The sequence below is a fragment of the Lipophrys pholis genome, assembly GCF_963383615.2.
Source record: "Lipophrys pholis genome assembly, chromosome: 3".
NCBI lineage: Eukaryota > Metazoa > Chordata > Actinopteri > Blenniiformes > Blenniidae > Lipophrys > Lipophrys pholis.
The window spans coordinates 18,683,127-18,703,078 of NC_137627.1; the positions used below are offsets into that span (position 1 = coordinate 18,683,127).

General features: G+C 41.2%; 1 protein-coding gene across 1 annotated transcript in view; it reads left to right on the plus strand.

The window, feature by feature from the left end:
* dync2h1 (dynein cytoplasmic 2 heavy chain 1) overlaps positions 1 to 19,952 on the plus strand; it is a 101,753-nt gene that overhangs the window by 34,412 nt on the left and 47,389 nt on the right. The window contains 17 exon segments of the mRNA XM_080460502.1: positions 92 to 229; positions 1,363 to 1,476; positions 1,617 to 1,777; positions 2,156 to 2,279; positions 2,453 to 2,574; positions 3,809 to 3,895; positions 4,525 to 4,651; positions 6,254 to 6,395; positions 6,981 to 7,090; positions 7,389 to 7,409; positions 9,357 to 9,455; positions 9,869 to 9,992; positions 11,907 to 12,070; positions 12,289 to 12,408; positions 13,704 to 13,838; positions 15,279 to 15,422; positions 18,564 to 18,653. Of these exon segments, the coding sequence (XP_080316628.1) occupies positions 92 to 229; positions 1,363 to 1,476; positions 1,617 to 1,777; positions 2,156 to 2,279; positions 2,453 to 2,574; positions 3,809 to 3,895; positions 4,525 to 4,651; positions 6,254 to 6,395; positions 6,981 to 7,090; positions 7,389 to 7,409; positions 9,357 to 9,455; positions 9,869 to 9,992; positions 11,907 to 12,070; positions 12,289 to 12,408; positions 13,704 to 13,838; positions 15,279 to 15,422; positions 18,564 to 18,653 (2,022 nt within the window).

The following is a 19,952-nucleotide window of genomic DNA, read 5'->3' on the forward strand; positions in this document are numbered from 1 at the left end:
GAAGTGATAAAAAAAGAAAAAAGGTTGTGTATACAGTACTCCAGCGTTATATTTCATCTCTCTCATGGTATCGATTGACTTGTGTCTGCAGGCTGGTGTGTCCAAACTGAATGAAGCCAAAGCATTAGTTGATGATTTGAAGAGGCGGGCTGCAGAGCAGAGTGCACTACTGAAGACTAAACAACAGGAGGCAGATTCTGCCCTGCAGGAAATCACCACCTCCATGCAGGTGTGTATGTCTGTGCCGCCTGCGTACATATGGAGGCTTGTTCTTCCATTTGTGTCACTGTCAGAGTGGCAGCGAGGGCAGCAGTCTGCAGGGTTCCGTGTCTCTTCTCTTCTCTTCTCTTCTCTTCTCTTCTCTTCTCTTCTCTTCTCTTCTCTTCTCTTCTCTTCTCTTCTCTTCTCTTCTCTTCTCTTCTCTTCTCTTCTCTTCTCTTCTCTTCTCTTCTCTTCTCTTCTCTTCTCTTCTCTTCTCTTCTCTTCTCCACTGCGAAGTCGCAGTTTGTCTTGTTTGTCTGTGTTTATGCACATTTGTTTTGTTGTGTGACTGTTTTCTGTCTCCTGATAGCAATGTTTCCATTTCCTCCCGCTGGCTTTCTCTCGATGATGGATGGATTGATGTGTGGGGGAGGAAAAAGAGAAAGTTGAATTCTCTTCATTAGCTATGATGTCCTGTCTTCCACTGTGCTTTTTGAGTCAGATGGAGAGGAGGGCGAGGGAAGGATTAAAAGCGAGTAGAAAAGGGAAAATAAACTGTCTGTGGAGTCAGTTTGCAGAGTGTTAATTAACTAGTCTCATCCCCAGCAGCTAAGTTGCCTGGGGGTATGGAGACAGCGGGAAAGAAAAACCGAGGAAGAGTAGGACCATCAGATGAAGGAGAAACAAACTAGTAGAAGAAGTGACTGGGGCTCAGAAACACTTTGAGGCAGTGAAGTTGGAAGGAAAAGTGAGGGATGTGCACACTGTTATAGCAAAGGGTCAAGTCCTGACGTGGAGAATTGGAAGGATGGGGAGAAAGTCAATGATGAGATTAGGTTTGGATGAAGATGTGAGGTGATAATGCAAATAGATTTCCGGGATAGAGAAGTCAAAGAGAGGAAGTGTGGGAAAACCAATGCTGTCAAATAGTCCTTTCTCTTCTCTCTTTTCATCCTAAATGTGCGTCTCATTCAGATTTTTCCTAAAGGAAATCTTTGATCACCACACGGCAGCCGAACTGCGTCTGTATTTAAGTTTTGACAGTGGTTATTGACTTATTCGCAACGTACCCGCTTGTATCTTTGAATTAAGGTTACTCGATTATAGGAAACGTACAGTACGTTCTGGCAAGATGTTTACAAAATGTGTGGATCTTTACAGAATGCCAGTGACCAGAAGACAGAGATGGAAAAAATCAAAGGGAAAATGGCTCAAGAAGTGTCCACGATAGAAGAGAGAAAAGCCAAAATAGATGATGAGCTGAAGGAAGTACAAGTAAGATTTCAGACTGTGACACTTTTTATCATTTACTTCAAAACAACCCTTCCACACTTTTAATTCTCGAAATTCTTGTTTTTATTTAATTTATTTATTTATTTGTTTTGACTCCTGTGCTTACCCTTGGTGCCTTCTAGCCTTTAGTGGATGAAGCAAAGCGGGCAGTTGGAAACATCAAGCCCGAAGCGCTGTCTGAGATCCGCTCCCTCCGCATGCCCCCTGATGTCATCCGAGACATCCTGGAGGGGGTGCTGAGGCTGATGGGCATCTTCGACACCTCCTGGGTCAGCATGAAGAGGTGAGAGGAGGGTGGGATGGCAAGAATGTGGAAACGAACGGACCGAAAAATGGACCTTAGATATATAGATAGAGGAAGAGTTCCCCACTTGGAAGGATCTTCTCGGTCACGAATAAGAGGTGTGAGGATGTGATGGGATGTTGTGAGATGCAGAGAAAAAAGAAAGGAAGGAATAACACAGAAACAAGTGGATGGAACCAGTCATCTCTATTTGTGACTTAGTTGAATTCAAGCGAGAATTTTGTGATCGTGAACGGATTCCACCAGTCTCTCCCGTACTTTTTCATGACGTGCAGGAACTGATATTTTCTTTTAATTTTTGCCATGACGCGTAACGACGAACTCACACAAACATCATCTTCCTGCTGCTCTCCGTAGCTTCCTGGCGAAACGCGGTGTCAGGGAGGAAATAGTGACGTTTGAAGCCAGAAACATCGCCCCTGAGATTCGTCAGAGTGTGGAAGAGCTGCTCAGCAGGAACAAGGCCTCCTTTGACCCCAAGGTCAGCTACCAGTGGTACCAATGAGAATGACATGCTCTGTTGCTGGATATTATTCAACCGGTGATGATCTATATTCTGTTTGTGTCTGAAGATTGTGCCTTTCTTCTTGTAACACAACAGTTGTTTTTTTGTTGTTGTTTTTTTAACTTGAGCTGTGGTTGTTTTATGAACAGAATGCAAAGCGAGCAAGTGCTGCAGCTGCTCCCCTGGCTGCCTGGGTCAAAGCCAACGTCCAGTACTCTTTTGTCCTCGAGAGGATAGGGCCACTGGAAAGAGAGCAGGCCGGGCTAATGGAGTACGAACACACAACATACAGCATTTATATTTACTAGGTTAACGAATGAGAAATATGTACAGTCTATTGAAAATGTGTTATTATTGCAAGCAATGTCAACAGATGAATTGGAAAAATAGTGTGAGCTCCACTGCTGGGATGTTTATTATTCAGTGAATCTATGTCAAGTTCCCCCAGAGAAGATGACACAAGATGCTTTGTAGATCTGGCCGTGTTCAAAACGTATCATCTTTCACTTCATCACTGCAACGTTACACAGTAACTGGTGGCCACAAGGAAGAAGTCAGAAGCACACAAAAATGAAGAATTAGTTACGTGTTTAAATTCCCCAAATAACCAACTCAACAAAATGCGTCACTTCTTAAGTGCTGCTGGTTGTACAAAAATATCTCCAAATCCAAACAGATGCACTTTATAAAGTCAAGTGTTTACATTTAAAAAGATTTAATGCTTATGATAAGCAAGTGTGTGCTAAATGGGCACAATTCTTGTATTTATCCCCAGATATATATCTATACTCTTTACCTGCAGATATCCGGGTGCAACCTGTGTATTTTGTACACTTTGTACTTCCCATTATCAGAAGTTCATTTGCATGATCTTTACTGAGCCGTCCCCTAAAGTCAGCTCATTGTAAACAATGGTAAACTAATGAAGCCTTCTTCTATGAGTGAGTAATAAAAACAAATTTATTGACACAGATTTAAATCACTGAGATCATAATCCAATCAGAAACATAGTATAGCCTACATTTTCTGATATCTGAATTGTGGCTTGAAATTTTCACCCAACCTTTTTCTTTTTTTTTGTTGTTAATCTTGTGATGTGACTTTTGGAATAAGGAAAAAAAAAAACACACACTTTAGTGCAGAGGACTATTTTACCAAAAACATGAAAAAATTATGACGCAAAATAGCCTATACTGCCGTTATTCATTGACATATGCCAGCCACCCAAAAGAAATAATCCAATCTATATGCAGTATAATGAGAACATTTTTTATTTTTTTTTAAAAACAAGAGATTTAAATGATAAAGAATATGACTAGTAATCACAATTTTTGTTAATGACTTTTTGAGATTTACAGTACCCCTAAGAATAGATGACATTCTGTCTGTGGTATCGCTCGTCTGAGGACAGACATAGCTAGTGGATATCACTGCACTCTACATGATAAAAATAAACAAATGGGAAACATTTTCCTTTTTTTTTTTTTTTCTCTGTATATCATCAGAAACCTCAGAAAAACTGAAAATCGGAAGAATAAACTTGAGGACCTGCTGAACTCTGTTGGAGCCAAAGTCAACGAGTTGAAAGAGAAGTATGACGCACGCACGCACGCACGCACGCACACACACACGCACGCACGCACAACCCCCCGCTCCCTCCCCCTCTCCTGACTGGTTGCATCCCTCCACTATGTAAGCATAAAACCACTGACATAAACAGTCAATAATGCCTGAAGCTTTGGTGACTGTTTTTTAAGCTGGCTGGACTGGTCGGTTTAGAGTTGTGACTGCAGGTTTTTACTCGCCTCTATCAGCTTTATTGATTTTGTATAACACGGTGGTGAAGAACGACTGATCATGAAATAAAAGTGGTTTGAGTTTGATGTCTTCCATATTTATCGAGCTTCACACTACAAGTCTGACTGATCTTCCATGGTCTTTAGTGTTGCACTTTTTCCCACCTTTCCTCCCCCTTCAACCAAAAAGTCGTGCCATTTATTTCTTACATCTAACTATGTTCATGCCATGATCTCATTTTTGAGAGATGTTTTCCATGCACTGTCCCTCATCAGCCTCTCCTCACCTTACTCAGCATTAAGTAATCACGTTCTCATAGTCTATCATGCGTTTATGAAAACAAACTACAAAGAAACACAAGTCCATTGACTCTAAAGCAAACTCATTAACATACCTTGACTTTTTCCCCCTCCTCTTTTCTCAGGTTTCAGTGTCATACTGCAGAGGCAGCTAAGTTGGAAGCCGATGTGACCAAAGCTCAGGACACGATCACCGCTGCGCAGCAGCTCATATCACAACTAGATGGGGAACACACACGGTGGAATGCACAGGTAGTTTGATGTATGAGTGCGTTGATGTGTGTATTGGTCAGGGAAGTTACACACACTTCGCCCAAAAGAGGTTCATTTACCATGTAAGAGCAACAGGAGGCTTGACGGTCGTGTGTGTGTGTGTGTGTGTGTGTGTGTGTGTGTGTATGTGTGACAGGGGGGATGGAGCCCGCTGTGTTGGGTCCCTTCTGGCTGTTTTTACTCCTCTCCGCAGCATCTGTCTGCAACCTTAATTAAAACACTCAATCTCTCCCTGACACACTCACTCGCACATACACCCTCACTTTCAGTGTCTCCCTCTAGGCCCACACCAGAGAGCCTGTTTACTCTCTAATCACGTACGTCCACGAACTCTCACATCGTCACATGCACATACACTCACACAGTGAGTTCCTAACTCTTTTGCACGCGCTACAGTAGCTGTGGATCACTATATGTAAATGCCTCTAAGCTCTTTAAACATTTCAAGGGAAAGGAGAACCACATAGAGCTGGGTGTAAACAACTCTGAATAAGTAGTGCAGAAATAGGCGCATACATTTAAGTTGAAGTATAGCGAGTGGTGGGGTGTTTGACAGTAACAGCACAGTGGATTACAAGGTCCTCAAGATCTGCTGCCTCAGAGATGTGGATATTTATATGGTCAGTGGAGCAGATGAGTATGAAAAAAACACCAATTAACCCCAAATGCATGTCTTTGGACTGAATGAGGAAACCAAAGTACGCAGAGGAATTCCAGACATGGAAAGAGCATGCAAACTCTACACATAAGCCTCGAATCAAGCCCCTTTTCCTTCTTGCCGGGAGCGGTACGACCATGTTACAAATGATTTAAAAAAATTATAAAAAGTGATGCTAGAATAATATTTATATCTCGCCTTACAATGAGATCCTCCGTTGAGAAATCTTGGTCCTTTCTGTGTTTGCATGTTTTTTTCATTTTGCTCCCTCTCACAGTTCTCAGATAGGAATTTTGGTGAATTGGTGTGTGTGTGTGTGTGTGTGTGTGTGTGTGTGTGTGGTTGTCTGCCTCTCTGTTTAGCCCTGTGTTGACCCTGCCTTCAGCCAGGCGACCGCCTTCATGACTCTAACCAGCATAAAGCAGTTATACAAGATTAATATAGAAGTAGATTTTTACCGTTCTACTATCATATTTTTTTTGCTAATACTGATGCTTCACAGTGCTGAACTATGCTATTATCTGAAGTACTATAAGCCTATTGTTTATTTGCCAAAGGTCTGATCCTCTGACTTGCTACTAAATGAAATTTAAGAAAAACAGATCCTTCAAACATAATTTGAGTAGTATTAGCTGTGTGGAGGATAGCAGCGGGTTATCAAGTGCACTTAAGAGTGTTGAGTGACACATTTAGGATACAAAACACATCTCATTTTGCCGTAATATATTATGTTAACTTTAGCTTGTACCATTTAACTTTATGTTCTACTCTTTCTCTCGTTTCGTCATTTTACATGACCTGTCCTCTCTTGTCTTTACTTTCCTATCCTTTATTCACCCACTTATCTGACCCCTCTGTCTGTTCCAACTTTATTTTTCTCTGTTTTTTTTCTCTCTTTTTTTTTTCTCTCTTTCTTTTTTCAGATGTCTGAGATAAAGAATGAGCTGGATACACTCCCTATCAGGGCCTTGCTTGCTGCGGCCTTCATCACATATCTGTCTGCAGCTTCTGAAGACCGTAGGAGACACTGTCTGCAGGCGTGGATGGCTCACTCTGGACTACAAAGTAAATATATATGAATACTATTATGCTAAATTCACAAGCATATGCCAACTTCTTTGCTTATAAATCTCACAAAACCAGCCTCCCACACACACACACACACACACACACACAGCATGATTGGCTTGTGCTTTTATAGGCAGGAAAAATACACTCGCATGTTCATGGGCCTAATGATATGATTGTAATTGTGAAAGTGGAGGGAATAATAGACCTTGATCATCATCTGGTTAATTAGATACCAACAGTGCAATCGTGGTGTTTTGTCTTTTTAATCTTATGCATAACACAGACAAACGATTCACAATTTGTATGCTCTTCTGTTGGTATACTAATAAACGATCGTCACGAGTCAGCCTGTAACATATGAAAGATAAATATGCCAATTCATATCTCACTGATATAGGACAACACAATTAGAAGGCCGTATATGTGCAGGCTTCGTGACTGCACTTGAAGTGTAACATGATGTGCTCAGGTGCCAAGGCAGGGATTTTATGTCGTCTTATTGTACACTCCGGCGACTAAGAGTTCCAGTTGTTTTAATGAGCCAATATACCAGCTGCATTTGTATTCCGTCTGTATCAGAGTTTGACCTGCGGTCGTTCCTGTGCTCGGAGAGCGAACAGCTGATCTGGAAGAGTCAAGGCCTCCCATCGGACGATCTCTCCATGGAGAATGCACTGGTTATACTGCAGGTAAAGAGAAACATTTAAAGTAAGCCTGAAAGAAACGTCTATTTTTTAAATCGTAATACGGATTCTTGATCTCTTCCCATCTAATTCTTTAAACATTTGCATGACTAAGGCCGTGCACCTTTTCAGCATCTTTGTTTTGTGCATTGTCTCCGCAAAAACTTTCACATTGTCCCGCAGCAAGGACCTTTCATATGAGTAGTTCAGAATGTTTCCATTGTCTTTACTCATATCTCCTCCATATACCCATGTTGTGTGTTTGTGTGTTATTTTTTATTCTTTTTATCATTGCTGCCTTCAGATCAATGCACTAAAGTTAAAGGTACGTCGCTCCATCATTCATCCTCATTGACTAGATTTAGTTTGATGTAGCTGCTTGTTTCTGTTCCCGTTGCTGCCTGTGTTGTGTTTCCCCAACAAGAATATGCTCCTTCTTTTCTTCAGTAAATACAGCCAACATATATGTAAAAGTATGTAAATAATGTGTTCCTTCAACAAAGTAAATGTAATGTTTATGTAACAGTAAGTGACCAAACGTTGCATTTCTGTGTGGCCCAACAACTTAATGTGCATAGCGATGAAGACTTGTTATATTATTCCTGTCGAGTAGCAGCTGTAGTTTGTTTTTCTTGATGTTTACAGACCGAAATGGCTCCCATACCTTGTGAAAACATCAATCTCATTCACGAAACTTGTATGACACGCAACCAATGTTTGTGTACCCTTGAAGGCTAAAAATGTAGACCAAAGTAACATTTATATAGTGGAGCATAAATTTCACTTACAAAGGGGCATGAAACACTGCTGAGTATAATATTGTGAAAACAAGTTGAGCTGAATCCCAAATATGACAGGAACAGTCACAAACAACATAAGAACATTTGATTGTGTTGCTGCTGTTCATGCTGACAGGAAAAACAAACAGTGGCGGAATCCGATGGAAAATGACGTCATATTGACAGACTGTAACTATCCGAGAGTTCAGTGAAATCCTAACAAACAGGGCTGATAAAAGACTGAGTGATTTTATGTGATATTTATCTCTCACTAGAGAACGTTACCTACCCGGCGCAAGCACCCAAAAATATTTATGTGTGAAATAAATGTGTGATATCATCATTCTGCTAGGCCGCTCACATTTTACTTCTGCAGTCTGCCTTCAATTTGCCACTTAGCTGTCTGTATATCAACTTTCACCAACATGCTCATAAGCCAAGTTGACATTCTGGTGCCTGAATTTTCCCCTCAAGTACCCCCCCCCCCATATCTTTTAAATCATATTTGTGGTGCAGTGCTTAGCACTCTCGCTTCACAGCGAGAAGCTCATGGTTTCAAATACAGCCCAGGGTCTTTCTGTGTGGAGTTTGCATGTTCTGTGTGTGTGTGTGTGGGGGGGGGTCCCTGAGCAAGGCTCCCCCTGAGTGCTATGCTGTGTCAATTTGATGAAGAAATTTCTCCAAGTATAATTCTTTTTCTTCTTACGTGCAAACGCAGCATTTGGAAATGAAAACCCAGTTGATGCTGTTTAAGGTTATCTGAGACTTTTTCATCAGACGGTATTAATTTGATTGACGTGACCTGTCTTTATATAACCGAGAGATGTTTTCTTTCAATTAATTGGAGGATCTTTAATTCGCCCGTCAGGATCAAAAGACTGCGATAGCCTATCTCGGAGGGCTGTAGAGAGCTCTTTAGATGCGTGCAGGATAGCAGAGAGAACAGACCCTCTATGTCAGAGGTTTAGATATAAGTAGCTCCTCCTGTCACCCCCCCCTTCTGATTCTAATCATAAGCACCTGATCTGGAACCGCTGATTTTAATTCCATGGATCTAAAGATGTGATAAATAGGTAATTTCTTCAGCTAACCTTTATCAATAGAGACTACTTTAAAAATATCTAATGGTTGCTTGCCGCAGAGTTGGAAGATGCTATGGGGCCGGTTTGACAAAGAGAATCCTGAAGCATAAGACCATGAAATAGAGTAGTTCATAATGAAAAGAGGGTGCTGGAGTTCACTTCCCTCTGCCTGGCGTTGTAGTGATGGTGGTCGATAAGCAAGACAGCACAAGGACAGGACTGAGACACACACACACACACACACACACACACACACACACACACACACACACACACACACACACACACACACACACACACACACACACACACACACACACACACACACACACACACACGTATAGGTGAGCTACTTTCAGAATGAATCCTTCCCGTACCAACTTCACCTGAATCTCGTTGTTCTGTACTCAGAGTGTTGCCTGTCCGTTCCTGATCGATCCATCATCCCGAGCCACAGAGTGGTTATGCACGCACCTCAAACAGCACAAGCTAGAAGTTATCAACCAACAGGTAAGCACATTCGGACACGCACAATGAGTGCTGCAGTCTTTGGACCCTCATTCTCACACACTGTTGATATGATTTTCAAAGTCGGTGATCTGTCAGATAAGTAACTTTCATGTCTGCAGGAGCCTGTAAACCGATTCCTGTCCAACATTCCCTTGAAGTGTTCTGTAACACAGCACCGCTTGATTTTTTTTCTTCTGTTGAATCCATGCTCACAAGACTTATCAATATATTGCTCCCTCTGCTTTACAGACATCATATGAGTGAGACATTTTCCCCAGTTGGTTTGAGCTAATGATTATGCAACGGTTTCACTCTGTGTGTGTGTGTGTGTGTGTGTGTGTGTGTGTGTGTGTGTGTGTGTGTGTGTGTGTGTGTGTGTGTGTGTGTGTGTGTGTGTGTGTCTCTCTCTATAGGATAGTAACTTCATGACATCTCTGGAGCTGGCAGTCAGATTTGGAAAGACCCTCATAATCCAGGAGATGGATGGAGTTGAACCTGTGCTCTATCCATTGCTGAGGAGGGACCTGATTGCGCAGGGTACTCACACAAAATCACAAGCACTTTCATTCATTGTTGGGATGAAATTGATGGAACGTTTGACTTGTCTTAGGTTGCCGACTATCCTAACTATTCATTTGTAGACCCGTTTTGTAAAAGTCTTTGACAGGGTGCCTGGGGATCATTAGAACATTTTAAAAACATGTGAGGTTAAAACGTTAGACACGTTCTACGGTTGGAGCTTTGTATGCACATTTATTGTATAATTCAGCTTGTCACAATTCATATACAGTGTTTTCGTAAAATCTTTGCAGTGGCAAACCCCAACCAATCGATACAAGACACAACGCTGCCATGCATCTCTTCCTGATAAGAACAAAGAGAGCGTTGCAGTGTACTTATCTGCTTCTCGGGAAAAGTGGATGTGGGATCATGTCCGCATGTCACACTGTGTATTTTGGGATTGATTCACTGACTGAACCGGATGATATTTTTGGTGGATTTACAGCTGCACATCAACCTCATCTTTTCAATCAGTGTTCATGTAAATGGAATAACCTTGAACTATGAATCAGATTGACAAAAGAGTGACTATGTAAACGCAGCTAAAGCGAGAAGACGAAGAAGAAACAAGGAAACTAAAAACGCTGGCAAAACAACTTGTGAAAAACTACAAAAACACAGTATATTTAATATAACACCATGGATGTGATCACATGATTGTTTGCTATTTCATGATGGACTTTTTATTCAGGCTTTTAAATAGACAATCATTACAGCGGTGTTGTTTATGCTTTTATTCAATGAGTTTTTATATCATTTATTGATTATTTTCTTTCCAAATGTAAGAGGGCCACGCTTGCAGTAATAGCATAATAAAGTCAACAAAACCACATTCAAAGCCCTTCCACTTTGTCAACTCTATTTAATCTATCTGGATTAAAACTCCGAAAAGTATTGAATGTGCTCTGTGGGGGGGACCTTTAAAAAAGACAGCCCCAAAAAAAAAAGTCTCTGTATAAAAATGATTGTAGATAAATTAGAAAGAATGGAGGAACAAATTAAGTTGACTGCACTAACTGTGCTGTCATTTCATATCTGTCTTTGGCACATTAAGAAAAAATGCTTCTGTCTGCTGGCTTCCCTCATTTGCCCAAGCACATAAATAAAAGGAGTGGTAGTTGCTCAGCTGAAGTGCCTTCATTTAGTCTCCGGAAAAATGCTCGGGTCTTTGCTCCTTGCATTTTTTAAGGTGTTTGCTTGCAGAGAGACACAACAAATTAGTCTCCGCCTTTACATGTATGCATGAGCATCGAGGATTTTTCCGCCCGTCGCGTTCACTTCTCTGCTAATGAACTTCTTCACTTGTAAAATGTGGAGTCTTCTTACCATTAAACTAACAAGTGTGTTTTTAGGTTTGACTAAAAATGACTAACCACTGCTGCACCGCGCAGTCCCACTCCGTCACATTGTCTCATAGAACTGAAGAGACCTTCACAACATTGCACCTCATACTAATGCTTAACTCTTTTTGAACCTTGTGGTATATAAAACCTGCGATATTTAAAATGTCTCGATCGAGGTAATTGCATAACCATCATGTAACATATAAACTGAGGTTGTAAATATACTCATAACTCTGAGTCATCCATGGAGAGGTGGTGGCCTATGTGAAGCTGAATTGACAAGAGAACTTATGTGAAAAGGGCAAGTTATACACTTAAAAGTGATGTTGAACAAGATAGTGGGGGGGGGGGGGGGGGGAGCAGCACAAAGGCTCCGACTGTACCGCAATGCAGACATCTTGACGAGAGGTAGCTGAGAGGGAAGTTAAAGGATAAAATGCAAGGATGTGGGTATAATTGTATCATTAAAGAGAGAGTTGTCTTTGTATCTTACGCTGTATGTTAAGTGTCTCTTCTTCATGGCTACATGTGTGGACACGCCCTGTAGGTCCGCGATACGTGGTTCAAATAGGGGACAAAGTCATCGATTACAATGAGGACTTCCGTCTCTTCCTGGCAACCCGGAATCCCAGTCCCTTCATCCCTCCTGACGCTGTTTCAGTAGTCACCGAGGTCAATTTCACAACCACCAGGGCAGGCTTGCGAGGGCAGGTAATGCATGTAACTCACACTCAAAGGCATAACAGACGACTGTGTAGACGAACACAATAAGCACTCATGTGTTTAGTCCTCTGCCGAGAAGAATTTCACACGGCTGATTATTCTTTATAACAGGCGGTTTGACTCCAATTACCCACGTGGAAGAATTTCTTTTATCTTGGGGTGACACTGTGTCTCCACTCGCCTGTCTGTTTGTGTCCGTGCTTTAGCTGCTGGCCTTGACCATCCAGCAGGAAAAGCCAGAACTCGAGACTGAGAAAACGAGGCTTCTTCAACAAGAGGAAGACAAGAAGATTCAGCTGGCTCAGTTGGAAGATTCACTGTTAGAGGTAAATATGGAGGCATGCAACATATGCTGCGAGAGCGAGGAATTCGTCTTCCTTCGGCTCCGGATTGCTCGGCTCCCCCTGCACTGCAGACCTTGTCGCTAACTCTTTCTCTCTGGGGAGGGTGCAGCAGACAGAGAGATTGTGATCAGACCAAATAACTAGAGTTGCTAGTGCTGTGATCAGAGTCCCTCAAACATTGCCAAATGAGTCTGAGGAGGATACTGCCAAAACCCATAGGCTTTGATGCTGGGTGGGTCTATGCTTTTGTTGTGACAAACAAGTTTTTTTTTCTATGCAGCAGTAACCATTGATTTGCATTGTCCTTAACATGCACCCGACCTTGATTTTTTTTTTTTACTTAGTTTTTTCACATCCAGTCACTACATTGACAAAGGGAAATAGCAAAAAAAACAAAACACGGAAGTCACAAGGTCACCAACCTTTTCCTAATTACTTACGCTTACATTAAAAAACTAAATGTTGCAGTAGTTCCCATGTGGGACCCGGAAAAAACCCCTTGTGGGCGGGAACAAAAACCAGCACGGGGCGGTGTGCTCTCCGAGGTTGTCTAAATTAGATTAGCACATCGCAATGAGAAACCTCATCAGGAAATGTGGAGAATCTAAACTGCCAATTGCTTTTATTTTGAAGCTTTTGGGAGTGGGCGTGTCTTCCAGTGCTGCTCCTCTGTAGAGGGTCAGCAGCTTTTTTTTAGAGACAGTCTGTGGATCTAAGTAAAAAAGGAACGTCTGGATAAGGACTTAATGGATATAAACATACACATTGTCCTTTTTTGTAGATGGACACAATGACACATTTGACTTAATGGCCATTTTTTTTCCGGCTCACAGTTTCAGTGAAAGTTGGACACACACACTGATAATACCAGGAGCAGGATGGCAGCGCTTCAGTGCTAGACATGTAATTACTCTTGAATTGTAAGAGCATATTCGACTTGACATTTCCATGCTCTACTGCTTTCTCATCTATTTTACTTGAATTTATTTGAATAAATTGTATCTCTTCATTTGAGAGAACAGATTCAACAGGATGGAGTTGGAGAGTCGTGACGCACAATGAATGCTTAAATAGAAAATCTCTTTCTCCTGCAACTTTTATCAAATTAGCAACCTCAGCCAATTCACAAGCACCTGCCAACACACACACACACACACACACACACACACACACACACACACACACACAGTCCTGATATTTGAATAGGGCACTTTTCTTTTCCTCCTCTCTCCTACTCATTTCTACAACTTTGCCCGCCTGTGTGTTTTCTGTGTCAGACCCTGGCCACAGCTCAGGGTAATATTCTGGAAAACAGCGAGCTCATAGAGAGTCTGAACCAGACCAAAGCGAGCAGTGCTCTCATCCAGGAGTCCCTCCAAGAATCACACCGGCTGCAGGCATCCCTGGATCAGGTATTCTTTGTCTCTCTCACACATGTGTGCGCACACACACAACCAGGTGCATATAAAAACTGGGGCCGTTCTGATTTGGTCGTAGTGTTATTTGCCAATTTCATGAAGTTTTTGACAATTCCCATATCTCACCATTTAAACGGACTTATAACAACTCACATTAAACACAAACTTCCCCATGATGCCTTGAGTAGCATATCTTCACTCTGTGTGGAGCCTAAATTCCAAAAAGCAGTATGCAATAACTTGAAATGACTTCTAAAAGTTAACCTGTTTAAGCTCCAGTGAAACGATAGTAACTCATAATCCAATATATACCTTTAAAAGCTGTTGATACCAAATCAATCCGATTCTGTAACTTTCCTCACTCAACTAATGTCGTCTGATTTTAACTGACTCGCAAACGCTCAACTTGATGATAAAGGAAACAAGAAAAACATCCATCAATAAATCTAATTTTTTTAAGTTGTGGCATTTTTATTTTAACTTTACCATTCAAGTACAACAATCAGCACACTTGGGTGGATTTAATCGAGCATTATCTTATCTCATAAACTGAGAGATATGCATCTCAGAAATAAATTGAACAGACTTAAAAGTCATGAAAATCATGAATGCCCCTGAATAAAATCCACAAATATTATTTAAAAAATAAAAAATCACAATATTAAATATTTCTTTTATAACCGCAGGCCATAAAGATGGGAATACAAATTGAGTTTTTGTGTCATTTGTTTTGAAATAATCGACAAAACAACAAACTTTTCAAAGGTATTCCGTTTTTTTTTAATGTAACTGTATTATCTTTAATCTTTTACTGGGAAAAACATAATCCTGAGAACACCAGTTCTTCAATACAAACAATAAAGAGAATAAAGGGACGTAATATTATAAAGAACTACAATTAGAAATGGAAACCGATGCAGAATGTGTTGCTTATATTGTGACCCCCCCCTTTATAATCTGGAATAAAACATAACCACATTCAGATGTGCTCATATTGAAAGGGAAAATCATACAACATAACCGCAAAGTTATGCTCATCATCTTTGGGCGTAAACACCTGTGAGGTTAACTTTACTGCCATTTTCTGCAACTAATGTCAGGAGGTCCAGATGTGCAGCAGGTGTTGGCAAGCTGCAGCTGCATTACAGAATCCTCCTCTAGGGTTCAGTGTTACACCAGAACTCAGTTTGTCCTTTTGTCTCACCTTTTTTCCATTTATCAGTTTTTTTTCCCTCTATCATCGTCATACGCACCGTTTTTATCTCACATTTTCTTTCCTTATTTCCTCTTTTGCCACCCATCCTAATTTAAAATAAAATTTTACGATCCCAATTTGTTAGATTCCACGTAAATCTCTTGTGTGTCTTTTGTGGACTTTCCTTATACTTAAAGAAAAGTACCATTATTTTAATCTCAATGTCTTGTTTATTTCAGGAGCGGGATGCGTACCTGCCTCTTGCAGAGAGTGCCAGCAAGATGTATTTTGTCATCACGGACCTGTCAAAAATCAACAACATGTACCGTTTCAGCCTTGCTGCCTTTCTGCGCCTCTTCCAGCGAGCTCTGCAGGCCAAGAAGGTGATTTGATGCCGGACAGCTCTCGCGGTTTTCTCTTCTTTACTCATTGCCACTGTTTCCAAACAAAACGTTGATGCTTCCTCTCAGTCATGAGTCTTCAGTAACAATATGGGGTTTCAGAGATCTTGGCAGATGACATCATATTGGCACATATCCCAAAAAAAAAAAAAAAAAAAAACAACCCCAGAATAAGACTCTTTCTAAAAGCTACAACAGACCTGGAAACTTCCTTGAAGTATGTTCGTGAGAGCAGTTGTGTCTCCCAGCGTTTGGCTTTACTGTAACCTTTTAACACATCAGAGAGTGGAGAAGGCGTCTGCAGCCTTTTTATTTGGGAGGCAATCAGGACAGCGCTCCAAGGAAACGCGGTTTGAAAGCCACTCAGGTAGAATATAAATGTGTGCATTTATAATTGGATTCTACTGTGCAAACATCACAGCTTGAATTTACATGAACACACACAGTGAAACTTGGAAAGAGACTGTTTCTCTGGTTCCACTGGAGAAAATAATCTCTAAAGGAACAACCTTTGGGCCCGTTTACGCCTGCCATTAACATGCCTTTCATGCGATCAGATCACATGTGGAGAACCCTGATGCAGACTGTTAACAATTGTCCATATCATCCAGCGTTTCGGGCATTTGAGTTTGAATTGTATTACTACGTCTTCATCACTTCCACGAAAATGCCAAAGTGTCCAGCGTGCAGTTATTACCTCAGTCTGTCCCCAAACAAAAACAGGGACAGTATCTTCTGTCCAGGCCGCTTTAAGGCACCGTGTCTCTCCAGACCCTCAGGCATTGACGTCCATGTTCTTTTCCATGTTTTTTTGGGAAAGATGGAAAAATTTAAACTCTCAGACTGGCGCATTCTGTCACACGAAAACATGACGCACACTGATGACGTTTATGTATTATGTACGACTTTTTTGCAATGCATGTGTTGTGCATGTGGTCAGATGCGTCCCCAACCACCTCGGGAAGTGGTTTGAGTAAAAACGCTTTGGTGCCTGTTCACACTTGTCTTTCAGGGTCGCCACTTTTGACTTGATCACCTGAAACACATGTTAAGGGCAGGTGTAAATGGGCCCTTTGATAGTTTACCTCAAGCAATAAATAGAATGATACAAAGCAACAGTCATAATATCGCCTCAAAGACAATGTTGTGTTGTGCTACTGATATACGTAATGGAGTCATCAAGTTTTCCAACTTTTGTTGAGCCCTGCCATACAAGATTCTACCACAAGATGGTGCATTGAGTCGAGAAGCAGCTGGAGATTCTACACGAGATTCTACACACCACAAGGAGTGATAGTCTTTGCTACAACACATTGTCCATGTATTAAGCAGATGTTAAAATGGCAGATATGGCTCTTAAATTTACTTCTCGTTGACTTTCTGAAAATGTCAGACTATAGCTTAAATAAGCTTTATCTTCAGGGTTGGCACCTGCTTATAGATCACTTTTGATTTGAAGGAGACATAATCCATTACAGTAAATCCAATCAGGATAGTGGGGCTACTTATTGAATAAGTAATATTCTTATTGGTATTATCCGCTGTAATATCCCTCACTGATGCAGGACAGAGCAGCCAGCTTACAGTTAGGATGTTGTTGCCTGAAGTAGCCTCAGATATTTTTTTGCTTACTAATTTAATGAGAATGTTGCCTTTGACAAACATGGAACTAAACAGCCCGAAAGCACTTGACACTAGTTTTTTTTTTTTTTTTTTGTAGCAGTCATTACTTTTTTATTTGTACAATATAAATTCAAAAACACATTTATATGGACACATTACTATACAAACATTGATTTCTCATGTGTGTGTTTGTGGGTTTTTTTTCCTGCCATATTTTTCTGTTATGGCCATTTTCAGTTTTTTGGGAGGGATAGATTTTTGTCTTTTTTCTTTTTTTTTTTTTTTAGAAATGAATTAACTTTTTTTATATAGTCAGTTTATCTCATTCTGACCTGCACAGCTGGAGAGCTTTGAGGACTGTCTACCGCTGCTGTTGTCCATCTGAGCCCTAAACACTGTGTGGCAACCAGAGTGCACACACACACACACACACACACACACACACACACACACACACACACACACACACACACACACACACACACACACACACACACACACACACACACACACACACACACACACACACACACACACACACACACACAGGCTGAGTTGAGAGATGGAACAGTAATTCCCCAAATCCTGTGTGGGTTGTTACAGCCAGCGCTGTCATCCAAGGATGTCACCATGCAGCAGCTGGTCACCACTGTAGCACGTTTGTGTGTCACATGTGTGCATGTTCATGTGCAGGTAGACCCATTCACTGTATAAGGTCAGAAAAGCGCACTGAATCATGCACTTTCACTCCCTCGGAACCTTTTTTTTTTTTGTTGTTGTATCGAACTGGACAACTACAATTTGCTGCAGGTATTTCCAAAGATCTGGAAAGTGATTTTACCCTCCAAATGCTGACAGGGCACACTCCTATTCACTCATACACATGTACAATAGTGCACACAAAGCACAGAAAATGCAAGCATATATGGTGCATTTACAAACCTATACATTATTTGAACGTCCAAAAATCATGACTGTAGTACAAGTTGAACGGAATGGAGATTCACATTAGAGATCAAATCCACATGAAATGTAAATAAGAAAGAGACACACACAGAATCCATCTGGGATTTCTCTCTCTTGCCCCTTCCCTGAGTTTTTCTTTGTGCGTCTGATTATCATGCTCTAATAGTCCCAGTTTCTCTAGTGACTTTCCTTCATTTCCCTGTCTCATGAATTTCCCTCTGTTCCCGAACTGTACAGTTTTACTGCTGTCCCTCATTTTGTGGTTTACAAAAAAACAAAAACATGACTGTTTGTTTCTAAAAGAAGAACACAGACATAGCTGACTATGTGTGGCTGTATGTGGCAGACACAATGGACATGTTGGAATAGTAATATCACTATTTTCTTTTTCATTGCTGCTTTTAGCAACGTTCTAAATGTAACTCATCTCGCTCGAATGTAACTGAAACTCAGCACACGCTTCGGACATAAACGCTCAGACTCTATGTGCACAGTAACTTCACTAAATGTGAATATTGTTTGTGTGCATTTTAGGAAGAAGAAAACACAGAAGCTCGGATCGCCGCTTTGGAAACCAAATTGAAGAATATGGTGTATGAGTATGTCTGCCGGTCCCTTTTCAAGGTAACGTGCAAGCATGAATAAATACGTTCGTCATTGTAATGATTGATTTGTACGAATGAGGGATTCTTCAGCGTCTTTCGAGAATGGCCAATTTCCTACGTTCAGCCTTGAGGCCAATTGTAGGACGCTGAAAATGAAATGACTGCCTGATGTTTGTATTTCACCTTATAAAGTAGTAGTTTAACATTGGTGGCAGGGATTGCAAAAACTAAAGGCACAATTATGTGACCATGCACTCAGTCCTTCAGCAATCACTGCATCGACCAGTGCAGTTCAGGGTAAATGTAATTTCTTTGTGTTTTGTGTGTGCGTTCATGTGTGTGTTGCCGCTATGGTAATAGTAGAGTGAGAGTGGCCGTTAACTGCTGATCCCATCTCAAGGCTATCTACTCTGCAGCCATACAACCAGTACGCGTAGACAGCTGCAACCTCGTTATTAGCAGAGGGGAAGTACTCCTTTATCAGTACTTCTGTCAACACCTCTTTTGACCGCAAAAGAGAGAAGTTTAAGGGGAAAAGGAGAGAGGTGGGAGACGGGGCCATTGACACAGTGAATGTGGTTAATGAGCAAGAGAGGGCAGAAATTAAGGAAATGAGAGAACAAGAGAGGGGAAAACTGCCAAAGTCATGTTATATTGGACACGTTGATTTTCAGTGGCATTGCAAGGCACCGTGATTAGTGAGTGTTTATGGTCATTTTCACCGCAAACATTCTGATCCAGCTCAGTAGCATGTTGACTTAACATTTTTTAGAGCTTAAGAATCAGCTGACAAATGTTTACTTGCAGAATGTTTGCAGAAATCTGTTTTGTACTGTGCTACAATCCTTCCACACCTTCTGTGTACGCCAGTGTGTGAAACAAAAACACACCAGAATGATCCACTAGAAGCTACTTTAGGGTTTTATTCATCATGTCTGGCTTTGTGCTTCAGTCCTAAGCTTTCATCACAGGGAGACGCAAAGTTCTGCAGCTGCTGAGAGCAGGAACAAATAAGTACACTTACAGCTGCACCTAACTGTGAAAAAGTCAGAAACCTATCATGTTACTTGGAAAATACAATAATGGATATTGTGATTGTCACAGTGCACTGGTGTGAGCGTGGGCGTGTGTTCCTGTGTTTTTGTAAACGGCTTGACTCATAAATTTCATGGGTCAAAAGATTTGTTGTTGAAGGGTGCCATGTAGTTCGGCCCTCTCTGTTGAAATAATAGATTAAACATGCATTTATGCCGTCAAGGTGAGCTCCAGCCCCTGTCCTTGAGTCTTTCTCTGGTAGACTTGGCTGCAGCATGTCGAT